General features: G+C 34.8%; 2 protein-coding genes across 2 annotated transcripts; one reads left to right on the top strand and one right to left on the bottom strand.

Moving 5' to 3' along the window:
* Positions 1-1,581: 1,581 nt before the first annotated feature.
* neurog3 (neurogenin 3) lies at positions 1,582-2,732 on the top strand. The gene is made up of 2 exons (XM_052614062.1): positions 1,582-1,688; positions 1,773-2,732. The coding sequence occupies exon 2, from the start codon at positions 1,774-1,776 to the stop codon at positions 2,437-2,439; it is 666 nt and encodes a 221-aa protein (XP_052470022.1). The 5' UTR covers positions 1,582-1,688; position 1,773; the 3' UTR covers positions 2,440-2,732.
* Positions 2,733-3,177: 445 nt separating this feature from the next.
* Positions 3,178-8,998, bottom strand: LOC128026193 (PDZ and LIM domain protein 1). Its single transcript, XM_052613022.1, has 7 exons — positions 8,793-8,998; positions 7,455-7,606; positions 7,082-7,169; positions 6,064-6,248; positions 4,471-4,616; positions 4,120-4,237; positions 3,178-3,895 (listed from the first exon to the last, which is right to left on the bottom strand). Exons 1-7 carry the CDS (start codon positions 8,883-8,885, stop codon positions 3,709-3,711), a joined length of 969 nt encoding a protein of 322 aa, XP_052468982.1. The 5' UTR covers positions 8,886-8,998; the 3' UTR covers positions 3,178-3,708.
* Between the last annotated feature and the right edge of the window lie 7,046 nt (positions 8,999-16,044).

The following is a 16,044-nucleotide window of genomic DNA, read 5'->3' as shown; positions in this document are numbered from 1 at the left end:
AGCTGGTCAGCGAGTTTTAGTCCTTGATTGCCTTCTTCAGATGCCCTTCAGACAAAGGCTGGGGATGAAAATAAAGCCCCACCTGGTACTTCTGTTTGCTAAAATAATAAGAAATAGATTTCGTTTCATAAATAATTGCAACAGATTGTAAAGTGCAGCAGTTGAAGAAGTATCAATCAAGAGAGAGGGGCCAGGTATCACCTGCTCTTCAGTAAGACGCATTTATTGTTAAATCAGGTTCTTTGCGATATCTATGATTTCCACAGCAACAGGTCGCCTATGTTTGCCCATACTTTGCATAACAAGCAAGATATTACTAGGCACTGATAAAAATCGAGGGACAAATCTGACAATCCCAAACCCACACCTGTCCCGCGATATCCCAATGTGGATCTGGCATGAAAAGTTATTTGTAAAGCGTTAATATTTGGTTTACTTTGGATTATTTCGAGGTCTTTATAACAGCACGACATCATTCCCTATCTCCTTGCTTTATTTGTCCATTTTATTGAAAGCATATGGTTATCAGATGTCCTACAAAATACATATTTAGTTAGACTGGCGATGAGTGCCTTTGTGGACACTTGGGCACCACGGTAAATATTTTGCGCCCATAACAGTGCTCTTGGGCTCTCCAATAAATGAAGATTTATCAAGGCTTGGGGGCTTGGGGCCAAGTGTAAACTCGTACTATCCGACCACGTTGGAAGTCTTTTGTTTGCAACTGCGACCACATTTACAACGCGCACTTGATGTTCTTAATAACAGACTCCGTTTGGAGACACCAGTGCGCACGCATTTAGTTTCCTATGCAAATGCTTTTGTGCATACTATTCTGTGTTTTCATTGTACTATAGAAGTGCTGCTGCACACAATCACAAGTTATTCCACATTTTCTTCAATTTAATATTATTTCCCCAGGGTTTTTGCACTACAGCACAATTTACGCACAGGAATATCGCCACAAGGCGCAAAAAGGCAATGACACTAAATTAGCACTGTTTATAAGTAATTCTTTCCCGTTTCGAATAATTAAAATTTATTGTTGAAATTTATATGTTAAGTGCCAATAAAAAAATGCAATAAGCCATGTATGTTCATAATACTACCTACATGATGTTAATGCAAATCATAAGACTATTCCTGCTCCAGATCCGTGAACTTTTTTTTTATCATCCAGAAGTTGATGTTTGATAAAACCTCATGCATATACTGTACCACTATTATATTTCGACAATGAGGACTTATAGAATTCATTGCAAAATAAAGGCTTATAAGCCACTATATTTGCAATAAGCTGCAACGAGCTCGTGATGAAATTGTTGTAGACAAATGAATAAGTGCTACTATAAACAACAACAACAACAGACAACTATAGAAAAGTTCACATGACATATTCTACCCTGTTTTAAACCCCCTCTTAGTTGATTTCTTAAACCTGAAGGTAAATTTCGGAAAAGACAGTCTCTGATTGGCCACTTGACTCTATTTGTTTATCCTAGAGCGCAGATAGGATAAAGGGACATAAATGACGAATGGGCGCATCACTCTCTTTTGTTCCTTTGATTTATATATTAGGGGAATGAAAAGAGACTGCATGCTGCTCACTGGTGGACAGGACGCGCAGTGCTGTAGACCAACACCCTCACTGAACCTCGGTTTCACTGAGTCAGTCTGCAAGCCAAGAGGTAAGCATCTGAATTATGATAGGTTTCTCATAGGTTGTTATCCAAGACCTTAGACTGAAGCTGACCAGTGTGTTTCATGTACAGAATGACTCCAGGATCCACGTGCGCGTCGGTAGGAAGGAATGGGGCATTTAAATCTAACTGGAGTTCAGCATTAGATCCCAAGGCTGGATCCACAGACATCACCAAAAGCCAGCAAATCAAATGCAACAGAGAATTTGAGCTGGACAGCACAAACTCGGCAACGAAGGAACGCTCATCTACCGTCAACGAAGAGAACACAAGAAGTAAAAGAATGAAGAAAAGGATGCCGGTTAAATCAGCTAGCAGACAACATGGGAATCGCAGAGTGAAGGCAAATGACAGAGAAAGGCATCGCATGCATAAGCTGAACTCCGCCCTGGATACTCTCAGAAGCGTGCTTCCAACTTTTCCCGATGACGCGAAACTGACTAAAATTGAGACTTTGAGATTCGCGCACAACTACATTTGGGCATTGTCGGAAACACTGAGACTGGCAGACCACGTTCGACAAACTTCAAATCACGATCGGGATCAGGAGAACCTCACTGTGCAAAATATTTGCTTGGATACGCGTTTTAGCGCGTGTAGCGCACGCGCGTCCAAATGGCACTCCACAAACTCATCCTCAAATTGGCAAGAAACTGAAGGCTACTACGCTGACATGTTACTAGAGGGATTGAACTGCGATTTTCGGGACAATCTGACATTTAATCTGATCTGCGAGTAGCAAAGCTAATCTTGTCCCTTGCTGTAAAGACCACGAGAATGACATAAGTGTAGAAATTTTATTTTCCATTTACGCCTTATGAAAAACGTCATGATTTAATCCCTTAAATTATTCACATTATTTATTATATATTTCCAGTCATTTTTATACGCAAGGGAAGTTTAAACGCAAAATAGCGCTTTTCTTTAGATTGCCAGCTCTTAACACTAAAAGATGTGTTTGACTGTTATAGTCATAAAGGTGTAAATATGTGTTGTTTCCTTCTTTTTAATTTAAATGTAAACCTTTTGATACAAATCATAAATAAATATTGAATCTGCTTTAGTGTTTCGTCAAAGAAGCTTTATCTGTTGTCCTTCATACGACGCTTTCTGCGCTTCCCAGAGCAACAGGTAGTTGATCAAAATAGGGTACATGGGGGTTATTGTTCAATGTCACATTTACATTTAAAAAAAAATAAAAATTCAACATCACTAGTAGATATAGATTTGACCTAGTATCATTTAGCTAGGTGTTAATATATTTCTCTATTCTATTTCTTTATATTCTTGCAATAATTGAGTAGGACAGCTTCTTTGAGATTTCTTACAGCTGCACAAAAAAGCTATATTGTACTCTGACTGAAGTGTGAGTGGGTTGATGCTTACATTACAACACTTGAGTATTTAGTCATTTATTCAGTTGTCTTTATAATGCTCTTGAAAAGCATAATTTTCAAAGAAATAAACCATAGAGAAATTTCACAATGGATATGCAAAATTTATTTTCTAGCAAGACTTAACATGTTATTGTTATATAAAAACATGGAGAATCCAAAAGACAATGTACATACATGGAATAGATTTTCTATACTGGTGTGCGTGGGGAATAAAACCATGATTACATAATTTCAATGATTAGTTTATGATTTTTTTTTATATGCAAATGCCTTAAGTGGTCTTAAGATACCCTAGCATGAGTCTTTTATACAATGAGATAAATGTCTGGAATAACAAGGACACTGGAATGTATGATAACAATAGCACTTAATCTGGATAGAACTATATTCACATATTCAGGTGACGTCTAATCACAATTTCCTGATTACTGTTGCCAAAGTCTATTTATATCCATGCACATCTGTCTGAGTATGTAAGAGCTGTTACAAACATTCATTCTGGCAACAAAGCAGCCTCACTGAAAGACTATCCAAATAAAGAGTTGCAGATTTCCAAATGAATTCCCCAGATAAGGGAATGTGCAGTTTTAAAGTAGAATGTGGGAAACATTCTACTTTGGAAAAACAGTGACAACATCATAACCCTCCGGAGGAGTGACGTGTTCACGTGCGTGTTTCTCGCAGTAAATCTTGTCCTCGACAAAAAAGTGTCCTTTTTGCTTAAGATTGATCCCGCAGTCTGTGCAGACGTAGCATTCTGGATGGCGAAACTTATCTCGAACTTTTACCATCAATCCTCTTTATAACCAAATAAAGAGAAAACAGTTGTTTAGGAAAACATGTTTGCAAAAAAGCCAACAATTCTAACCAAATAATTAACAGAGAGCGAATTATAAAGGTCATAAAGAAATTGAGTTCCCAAATGTTCCACTAGATGGCAACACTGGCATGATACAGCAAAGGACATGCAACTGTTCTGAAATGGATTTCATAAAAAAAAAAAAAAAAAAAGTGAAACTTACACAATCCCTGAACCACATTTGTCACAAAGAGAGAGCTTTTCAGGATTCCCAACCGAGGCTCCAATTTTTGGGGTGGGGGCTTTGACACTTCTGAAGCCTGAGGGTTTATCTGTATCACCTGACACAAAGAAACAGAGATCCATGTAATACTAAGGCTGTCTTTTATAGGCCCAAAGATCTGAAGCAGAATGTGTTTCACAGCTGTAGTTACAGGCATGGCTTTAGATACTGATGATTATTAAATCAGAGATAGATTATTTTATCAACAGAAGCTAAGGCCTGGTGGGTGACCCGTGTGTAATTCATACACAATGTAATATGGTATAAAAGGAAAGATGTATGAGATCATACCAGTTTCCAGGATCTCCTGCAGAACTTTAAAAGAGGCAGACTGGCGAGGAGGCTCATTGGATTCTTGATTCTCCTGCAGCATTTTGTACACTTCAGAGTCTGCAGCTAATGCAGGTATTGGCTGGCCAGGTCTACAGGGATCTGGGCTATAAAACATGCAAAAGGTCACAATGATGACAGCCACAAGACAAACAATATTCTCTCAAAAGTATTATATTATTTAACTAAATCCTAAATGGCTAGTTTCAGCCCGACGGACATAAATTCAGATTAATATACTTATACAGCACAAAACTGGAATAAGTGTAGCACGTAATGATACAGTATACAAGTGTTCATAATAAGTAGAAAAAAAAACATCTGTACAAAATCTGGTTGTAAACACTTGTTAATTCATAGAAGCTTTGTATTCATGCTGGAACATGTCCCATAAATGTACTATACAACTACACACAAGAAACGTTGAAATTTAAGTGTCAAGATATTCATAATGCATGTATTTAGAAAAGATTTCCATTTCATATAAAGGCTGTTGTTTTGAACTTTGTACTACTCAAAGAACTTTGAAAACAACATATCACGATTACTGGAGTATTGGAAGGAATGTTTGCAGAATATACATGAATGTTCGATAAATGCTAGACACAACTTAATTAAATGTAAACTTTTCATAGGCTATACATGTGCAAAACTAAATTACATAAGATTTTTCCAGAGGTGTTGCCTGAATGTTATAAATGAAAAGCTGCCGAACGCACATTGATTAACTTATTATGGACATACAGCAAACTCCACAGGTACTGGACTGATATCTTTGACTTTCTTTCAAAAGTACATAAGAGGGACACTCGATCCAGACCCAAATAATCGCTTTATTATACGTTTTTGTTGAGCATTCCTTTAACAGGCATGAACACCAGTCCATCTTCTTATCTATGGTTCTTGCAAAGAGATTGATTCGTGGCTTAAAGAGCTGATGAATATTATACAGATAGAAAGATTACGATTTATTATGAACAATGAAAAGTCAGATCTATTTTTAGGGAATTTTTAATCGTATACTGGATCACTTGGATATATTTTTGCTCCATATTGGTCATATATACGGTTTGATATTTTATTTATATATTTACTAGTTATTTTTCTGTATTCCTTCCATGTGTCATAGATGTTTATCCCAGTTATTTAATACCTTTTCTGTTTACTTTTATTTTTGTAAATCAGTACCGTACTGCTGTTATTTTTTGGACCACACATTTTGATCAGGTTTATGTTGTATAAGTGAACATAAGTGGAAAAAAAGGTACACTTTTACAGACCCCAATGTTTTGAATAATAGTATATTTTGTCAAGGTAAGAAGCCCTTTTTAAAATAAAATAAAAATATAGGATTGTGCTATAAGATAAAAACATTAGGTTTTTGTGGAGGTAGCTTGCCTTGCCATGTCTTTTGATCTCACATAACAAATGTCGGTAGGTTATCATCGAGGACTCTCTATAATATAATTTCCTGATTTCTTTTTGTTTTTCTGCATGTTTGTTGTACCACATAGCTTTGTGACAGTATGTCAGTGAGGTGTGTATTATGCTTACTTCCTACTGGCTTCACTGGATGCAGCAGAAGTCTGGACGCCATCCACTGCACTGTTAAAACTCTTAATGTTTTCAGAGGAATACAGGCCAGCAGGGTTATTGTACATGTTGGTGACCAACCTCGGACTGCCAGAATTGAAAGGAATGGCACTTCTGTTATGAGCAGAGCCTATATGTTTCATCTCCTACAAAAAAACAAAACAAAAAACAGAGCAGCTACTATGAGTCTAAATCTCAAAAACATGTCAAACAAAACTGTAACTTTAAAAGATTATTTCACCCAAAACGGCTTTGGTCATTTACTAGTTCCAATCCTGTTTGACTTATTTTCTTCTTTTTGTCCATATAATGAAAAATCAGTGGACTCTAATGTTGTTTTGGACTCCACTGACACTGACTAAAGATGACAGAATTTCATTCAAATAAAATGATTTCATAACAATGGCAGTAATATATAACTTTCAGACCAGAAGAAAAGGACTGAGAATCAATCATTACTTTTTTTTTTTAGAACTGTAGATATTATAACCAAGTCGATGTGAACAAAGACCATTTTACAACAGGAGAAAAAAAAAGACAGGGAAAAGTTTTTCCACACTAAGGTTTTAATGACTTTCGTCTGTCAACAACATATTTAACAGTTGTTTCTTACTATGTTTCTCCCTCTGCTTAAAATTAGGAAACATTTGTAACTCCCAAACTATGCAGTCAAACTCCACACACTTCCTATGATCACTCACATTCTGACCCTAAATTTCCAACATACCCTGCAGGATGTGGATCTTGCGTCATGGTTTTGGCTGATGAACTCCCTGTCTCCATGGATAGGGCTTTTTAGGATATAAACAATGACTTCACTTTGGTAGCCTATGGCGTCGTGCCTTTATTTGTTTAGCAGCTATGGTTCCGTTATGTATGACAGTCTCATGCACTACAAAGGTCTTTAAAACTCATTGAAAATGATCAAGGGTCCATTTAACATTCCCTCAGCTCCCAGATAAGCAGAGCTAAAACGCACCTGTGCTTCTTTATTTGCCAGATTCATCTTGTATGGATTGGTCTTTCCTTCTTCAGTTACCAGCGGGGACCACATTTTTGACTCTGATCTGCAAAATTTTTTTAAACTTTCAAGCAGTGAATCAGTAAATGATTAAGGTACAAAAAGTGAGAAAGATGAAAATTAGACCCAGCACCATTTTACAGTGTATGCCATTATCTTCCACCGTGTCACAGAATATTATATCTAGAATGTCTGTAAGAATTTAATAAAAAACAACTTTTCTGTTTGTTTTGTAAGAAGTTTCATTATATAGTGCTTTTCTACATACTTATAGCTAATGCTACATTCAGGTTAACAACTGCATGTTCCCCTTTGCACTGTAATGCCCCACCTGTCAATGGAAAGCACCATTTCCTCTATGCAAGCTTTGATTTTATTTTGTGCTTCCAGGTGAGTCATGCCCTCTGTTGATTCTCCATCTATGGACAGGATCATGTCCCCTATACAAAGGTCTGCTTGAGCCGCTTTGCTTCCTGGAGTCACCTGAAAAAGTCAAAACTGGTCATCTAAAAGGCTTTAGAATTAAATTGTATAGTTTTTCATACCCAAATATAAACTTAAAAGAAATACAGCAAGATTTTTATAATAACTTATTTTTGGTGTAGCTTTCACTTGTTACATCCTGACCTCCTCTATGTCAGGGTGGGCACCTTGTTTCTGAGAATAACGTGGTTAAACATGCACTCAGCAAATTTTTATTTACACTTTGCTGGCTTATATCAGGATGAATATCAACTAGAATGCATGATGTTTGTTTATTCCTGAACTAAACTGCTTGTTTATTTTCTGGATACTCTTAGATCCAATCCCGACTAAAGGGTCGTTCACATCAAGGATGATAACTATAATGATAAATCAAACAATGAAGTTTTGATATTTGTTCTAATTCTGTGAGAATACAGATAGATGACATAACGCTAGGGCACGCTTAAAGTAAACGGACTGTTATTGTGCATTGTGGATGCTAATAGATTTATCATTGCAGTCATCGTTTTTGGTGTGGAATGGCCTTCATTTCTAAAATGAGATCTGAAAAGAAGTGCTATTTAAAGCGAATTATTTTTGGTATCAACATGGTGGCACCCATGAAAGAGACCCACTCTAGTAAAATAAAATAGCTTATTCTAGAAATCTGATGTTGGGAGTCTTATACTAATGCAAGTGAACATTTTTTTTCTTTATACATACAACTTCTAGTTAAAAAATGTATTCAGTGCCCCTTTAAGAGATGACAGGCAGCTTGTTGCGGTAGAAGGTACCGTTTGTGTGTCATATTACAATCATAACATGCATTCATGCCATGAATACTTGTAATGTTTTCAAATCAATACAGGTTAGGCGACTGAAAACTTTTCTGCTAAACCATATGGAATGAAGCACAGAACTAGTTCTATTTTGCGTCAAGATGAGCTAGTTATTAGCTAATTGGTTCCTTTTGTTTCGCGAAACATTTAATCCAAGTGCTCGAGACATTACAACACTGACGTTTAGGACGATACGGTCGCGTTCACGTGCGTTCCTGTTGGATGCTGCTGCTGCATGCAGGCGTGACACGTCTTTGAGAAAGTTTATCCAGATCCTGGAGTATAATATGTTGGCCTAGTGATGTCTGTGAAATCCATTTTTCCTCTGTGATTAATTATTAACAAATCCAAAATTAATGTCTTACCCTCGAGATTGTCAGAGGTTGTTCGAAATCTTTTCCCCCGACCAGACGGAAGCCCCACGGTCCAGGACCTTGTAAAACAACCCGTAAAGGCATTATTATTTCCAACACGTAGCCTAAACGGGTGGTGTCTAGTGCACTGTAATCTGTGCTCTGAACTCCGCAGTTTCGAGTACTGTAATTGTAGCGGGACAGGGCGTTCCCTTTGAAGAGACGATACCTGGGCGGAGCTTCCTCAGAAGTGAGCGAATGTCAAGTATCTGTGCTGATAAGAGCGTGTTTCCTATGTTTATTTAGGGGTGGACCATTACGTCATCTTATATTGGAGTTGACCATGTATGGAAGAGTCAAATCCTGAGATTTGGTATGTGCCACTCCCAAATCGAGTAGATTTTTGGCATGGGGGGCAATTCGCTTAGTGCATGAATATTCAGCGGGACTGGATCACATTCTCAACATTCCCAAAGAGTGGAACAAGTGCAGACAAAACAGGCAACGCGGAAGCACAATGTCAATATTTAATTTACACTAGAGTTTTATAAACGTAACAACAGTACCACTTCCACTGAAGTGGCTATGTTTGTTGACATTTTCCAAAGTTTTATACTGTTTCAGATAAACTGCCTTAGTAAGGGGATGTTAATGTCATTACATTCAAAAATGTTTCCTAAAATGTTAATGGTTAGTACAGATAAGGGTTCTGGTTTAGTAACCAGGCCGGATACAGTTACGATGTCAGTTGGAACACTGAACTAAACGATCTTAACTTCTTTTAACTTGGTGACACCCTTCCTGCAGAGTTTACCCCTTCTTTATAAAATCTGCCTGTAATTATCAAGCGGTCCTAGTCTGTCAGTAACAGTTTCAAGTATCTATGCTAAACTGAAATATGCAGAATGGAAAACAATATAATCTAAAAAAATAATAATAATAAAAATCCACTTTTGCCTTCCCATGACTTTCCAAAAGGGAGAGAGAAAATAATATGGTAGTTTGAGGAGAGAGAGAGATGTCAAATATTCATTCAAGCCCCCAGAAACTACTTTTTGTAATTTAATGCTATAGGGTAACATACAAATAAAGCTAATTTACTAATTGGTTTATTGCAGAAATGCATCAACACAGGCTTATTATTTTATGCAATAAGAAACTATGCAATTAAAAGAAAATTGTAGTACTATATAAAGTAAACTATTAAATTAGCAATATATATATATATATATATATATATATATATATATATATATATATATATATATATATATATATATATATATATATATAAATATATAATAAATCACTGTTTTGCTGGGATGCAAATTAATTAATTTTAATGGAAATGCATCATTGCATTATCACGGTCTGTGAAATACCTGTTCATGCATGACAAACCCATGTACTTTTACTGCCACATATAGTGTATAGTGTATGTATTTGCATGCAATTAGAAATTTTGAAATGTTAAATCATGTAAAATACAATAAATAAATAACAAATAATTAAAATGAAATATTAGTGCAAAATAAGAAAAACTACAATGAAAATAAATGAAATAAAATATCTACAATGGAAAAGTAATGGAAAAGCATAAAAATAAATAAACAAACAACAATCATGAAAAATTCTATAAATAAAAAAAGATAGAAATCTCTCTCTCCCACCACCATAAAGATTTTTTTTTATTTTTTTATTTCACGGTTGGATGTTAATATCCTAATACTTTATATTAAATCATTATTCTGTCTAATTAAAATGAAAATAATTACTTTAATTAAGATTAAAGTCTATTAGTAGACATTTGGCCTTTTTATATTAAACAACAGAGAACCAAATTAAGTAAAATGGCAATAAATAGTTATTTTAACTTATTTAAATAAAAATGAAAATACTGAAATTTGTTGTTGAAAGTAGTAAAATGTATTACGTAATAAGTAGAAATTTGCCATCTTTGAAAAAATTACAGAGAACCAGATTAAATATTTTCCTTAATCTCTAACAACATTTTTTTTAAGTGTCTTTCCATTAAAAGTTGAAGGCTGCTACATTTACAGCCTGTTCACTGAAAGAGCCTGTTGGCGGCACCAGCGGTGTGTAATGTAGCTGCGAGCTCGGAGCTGAAGAGCATAAATCAGATGTGCTGTAAACCCGCGACCAACAGAGGTCACCCTCAGCCGTCTGCGCTCGAACATGCGGACAGTTTTGAAATGTGTCACTGTTGTTTTCGTTTCCACTTTTTTTCCGTGATGACAGCACTGTGAACCACAAACACACAGCTCGTTCTAAAATAATAATAATAATAATAATAATAATAATAATATATATATATATATATATATATATATATATATATATATATATATATATATATATATATATATATATATATATATATATATATATATATATATATACATATATATTTATTTGCGTGCGACCTCAATAATCAAAGCGTTTGAGCGCGAGATCAAAACATCACTGGACTTCATTAAATTGTGTAGTCTTCAAGAGAGTGTACCTACATTACACCAAGCAAATACAAAGTGTTTAGTAAGGCTAATGTTTTAGTGTTTGGAGGTGATAGCAAGATAAGGATAGAGAAGTTCCCTAAGCTGTTCTTTTTAAAGGCAAGTTATAAATGTTGTTCCCCCTTTGATGGTGAGCTCTGTTGAAAAGCAGAAGTAAAGCATGTGGCCTGAAACTATCAGTACAAGTTGGTGAAAGTATCGACTCTGTGTTGTGTTTAAATCTTGTGGTTAGTCCTGAGGGCCCTCTGCCCCTGGTAGCCCTCAAATGTGTCATGAGAAGGTGTTTTGTGATGTCATTGTGTGGGAATCGGTTCAATAATGACAGGTAGATCTCAAGAGTATATATGTTTTTGGAAGACGTCAGAGCATGTGGGAAAGTGAGATAGAGGGGTAGTGGTTTATGTTGAATACGGGGCCAATGGTGACATTTTGAGCTGTTAACACCTTCTCCCTCCGTACCGCTCCCCCACCCACAGACTGACGCAGTTGGTTTGACCAACAGTACAAGCAGGTGCTCAGTGGTCAGATACAACTAGATGGTGAGATAGCATTGGCATATTGGAACATCTGTACAAAAAATAAGTAAATAAATAAATAAGGCTCAATGTGATAGATAGATTTATAACCATTTATTCAGCTATAAACTTACTAACAGAAAAAAAACTTTTGACATTTATTTTATTAAACTATATTGTAATAGGATATATTTTGCACCTTTTTAATACATCCTTTATATTATTAAACTAATTAAAATAGTTTAGGAAAATGTTTTACAAATGCACAATTAAATAAATATTGTGAATAAATAAATAAATAAATGTTGAAATTAAAATGTAATAAAAATTACGTTAGATTAAATTCACAATGTCATATTAATTTCATGAATTTTTAGAATGTTTCATCAAATTAATATATTAAGGTTGTTGTTGTTGTTGTTATGCAATTAACTCGTGTGTAAACTTTCAAATGTCTTTTTGTTGATTGTTGTGTAACTCTGGATGTATTTGACACAAAATACCTTTTAATAAATCATTATTTTATCTTATTAAATTAATTAAATTCCTTCAATTATGTTTAAAGTTGTACAAGTCTAAGGCTAAACTTGAAATGCAGTGTATGTTGCTGTGGTCAAAAGTGTGTGCCAAACTATTTCACTTTCAAAAGCACACAGCACAGAATTTCCTGGTTGTGCTACATGTGGTATAACCTAGGCATCTATACTAGAAGTCTGTCTACATGTGTTTTAGCTTGTTTTATATACTGTATTCAGGTTTATATGAGTGTGCATGAGAGTGATAGTTTTTGGAGGTGTGGCACTGAGTAAATGGAATGGTGATAAGTTCAGTGTGTATCAATTTCAGCTCAGATCTGAGGCAGATAATTTGCAAGCACAGACTGTTCTTATGTGTAGGGTTATAGGGATTTTCCAACTATGCTGAAATCTGAGATTCATTGCACATGAGATAAGTATTTCAGTGAAACACACAGGCAGTATGTAATTAGACAAACCTCCAGGACACTTACACATGCCTCTCTTTCTCCAAACAAAATTGTTTAAAAGGTTGTAAAAGGTACATTTGCTTGCTTAAGAGATTCTGAATGAGCATCGTGACCTTTGCTTTAGACCTTCAGATCAGAATAGTGTGAAAGTGGCGTGTTTTGTCTGCTACTTAAATGATTTTCCATATTAAGCAGGATTTTCAGATTGAAACATTAATGTTCCTGAAAAATAAATATGCAAAAGCAATTTTCACTAGTAAATCTGACAAAAAATAACAAAGAAATTTAATAAAAAAGTTTTATTATTGTATTATTTAATATTTTGTAATATAACATGCATAGGCAAAAACAATTGCTTTTTTTAAAATCACCAATAAATTTTTAGTTTTCAAGATAATTTTTTTTTACCAAACTTTGTATGAAGATTGTATAACAGAATTATTCAATATACCATTTTTTCTTTCTGCAAAATGTGAGTAAAGTGACCATAGACGGGTTTTCTCATTATGTACAATGTATATATATAAACTAATAATAAACTATAATTTGCATATTAATGTGTTTTTGGGGCAACATATAATGAAAAAAACAAATGTAATAATGGGAGTAATAATTGACAAGATTTTCATAATAATACATAATATTTCACAGAATATTTAAATATTTTCTTTCCCTATTCATTTGTCATGTCTCCAAAAACACGTAATATAAATGTTTTTAGTTCCGTGTCCTCATATGAGGAAATGTATGAAATCAACATCCTGTTTCATAACAGAAAGTCATATTTTGATTTGAAACCCCATAACATTTTCCTGAGATGCTGATTTATGACACAATTAAAAAATTAGACCGATTTAAATTATAATTACAAAATATGATCATATTGACATTTACAATTAATTTCTGACATTTTTGATGACCAAGGAGAGGGAGTGGTCACGGTGAAACATCCAATCATTTGGCATGTACAGTCTCATATTCATAAAATTCATAAAAATATAATGTCCTCATATGAGGCCGTAAGGTCTTATTAATGCTAATATACCAACCTATTAAAGTACTGAAATCAGATTGGTACTTTTGTAACTCACTGCTAACCACCAAAAGCAGGTTGTGATGATGAGGTCACAAGATGAACCAAAGCTCATCATAAGCAGCTTTTCCACAGAATGAGAAAGAAAATATTAATAGGACCTATATAGAGAAGGTGCATTGTGTCATTCAGACAAATACTAAACAACATCATGGTAACACACGACACTAACATAACGCAAATAAACATCAATTTAACAGCCTTAGATGTAACATAACTGGCAAGAAAAAAACTAAGAAGAAACTGTTATTTCAATGAAAAAACATTAAAAAAAAGGAATTCCCATTTTCACTATAAATTATATGTTCTTTTTTACATCCAAAAACTCTTTTAAATTAAAAATTAAATGTCCAATACAGGTTTTCACCATATATTGTGTAGTAATGTATGCTGCATTGGTATCAGTTATGAAAAACCAGGAACTCTGAATTAAACATTCAAGTAAACACACCAAAATATTATTTTCTTGTTAAATATACTCCAATAATCTTTTTTATTTACAACTTCATTTTCAGATTTTACTACATAAGAGTCTACCTTTTTATAATTTTTTTTAGTTTTGTTTTGTTTTTTGGGGGGTCTTGGCACTGAAGTTTCACCATTCATAAACACAGTCCATTATTAGACTGTAATGTGGTTTTTCGTTGTGAACTTATTCTTGTGAGAGCAGCACAAGAAAAGGCAGTTCTTTGAGGCGTGTCATCCATTTCCCATCCTGTAAGAATGCACGCGCGCGCGTGCGTGTGTGTGTGTGTGTGTGTGTGTGTGTGTGTGTGTGTGTGTGTGTGTGTGTGTGTGTGTGTATGCTCGTGACGGAGGACAGGGGGAGGAGCTTGACTGGAACTGAGAAGTTTGGTTCTGTTTTATTTTGCCCTGGCTTTGTTCCAGGGCAGAAATGCTCCGACCGAACATGTATCATTGTAATGTAGACACACAAAATACTTCGGAATCCCTTTTCAGCTCAGTGTCAATGCTTGTAACAAAATAATGATATTGTGTGAAGGTCAATGTGCTTTGAATGGGAGCCAGGTCAGCAATCGAACTCTTGTTCAACACAGAAGCACTAATAGATATGACAAAGCATATACTGGAAAAAAGTATGAGTATATTGGGATTAAACAGCCACTGTGTCATTGTGGTCACAATTTTTCATCTCTATTTTTGACTGATATAATTTAAACTGTTGTTGACCTTTTTTATTTTCATCTTTTTCATTAGTTCCAGGAAGGTAAAACAAATAAACAAACGTCATTTAATTCATTAACTGACATCTGCTAAAGTATTTCCCCCCAAGATCTATGTGATTATTACCTCATCATGGTAGTTGTGACAACATCAGGGCTTATGATCTGATATGCTCAAAAGAACTCTATTGAGTCATTGATCTGTTCCCTTTGCTCTCATTAACATGCATAACAGAAACCTTGTTTTAAGGAAACAAATCTTGCTAAAATCCCACAGAAATGCTTGCGCTGTCCCTTCGTATGTATTGTTGTTTCTGTTTAGAAGCTGCATTGTGGTTTGCTACAGGCAGACAGGAAGCCACGATTTTAAACAGAATATCTTCCAGATAAGACCATAAGAAGAGTCTGTAGTGTGTCCTGTATTCACAGGTATTGACGTCTCTGGGGAAAGCAGCTATAATTCTTAGCTCTTACAAACCACACAATTTCAAGGAAAGTTGTGAGCTTCATCAGAATATAAAAAAATATCCATGTACTGACTTTAAATGTTTACCTAAAAATGAATGACTCACACCATTGGCTTGAAGGCCTATAATTGTTCCTGTTTTTCGTACGAGATTTAAAAGCATTTTCTATGATGCTTAAAGGAATAGTTCACCCAAGAAAAAGTAAATAATAAAAAAAAAGAAATGCTAAAAACTCACCCTCAGACCATCCAAGTTTGTTTTTCATCAGAGCAGATTTGGAGGTCCACTGCAGTGAATGGATGCAGTTTGTGTAATCTACGTAATACACAAACAAAATATGTGTCCCATAACCATAATATTGCTTTCTCCAGTAAAATAGTTGTCGGAATCAGGAGAGAAATAACAGGAAAACAGAAGAAAACATTGTTTATGATTGAACATACAAAATCCAAGAGAACCTGCTGATTCATTTTACATTATTATCTA

The sequence above is a fragment of the Carassius gibelio genome, chromosome A13, assembly GCF_023724105.1.
Source record: "Carassius gibelio isolate Cgi1373 ecotype wild population from Czech Republic chromosome A13, carGib1.2-hapl.c, whole genome shotgun sequence".
In the NCBI taxonomy this organism is placed as follows: Eukaryota; Metazoa; Chordata; class Actinopteri; order Cypriniformes; family Cyprinidae; genus Carassius; species Carassius gibelio.
The sequence above is the reverse complement of the archived record's forward strand: the minus strand, read 5'-3'. Positions and strand labels throughout refer to the sequence as shown.

Coding starts and splice junctions, on each gene's coding strand:
- neurog3 (XM_052614062.1), top strand. CDS start 1,774: ATGACTCCAGGATCCACGTGCGCGTCGGTAGGAAGGAATGGGGCATTT.
- LOC128026193 (XM_052613022.1), bottom strand. CDS start 8,885: ATGCCTTTACGGGTTGTTTTACAAGGTCCTGGACCGTGGGGCTTCCGT. Junction 7,607..8,792: donor AACCTCTGACAATCTCGAGG/GTAAGACATTAA, acceptor TGACTTTTTCAG/GTGACTCCAGGAAGCAAAGC. Junction 7,170..7,454: donor ATGGTGCTTTCCATTGACAG/GTGGGGCATTAC, acceptor AAAATTTTGCAG/ATCAGAGTCAAAAATGTGGT.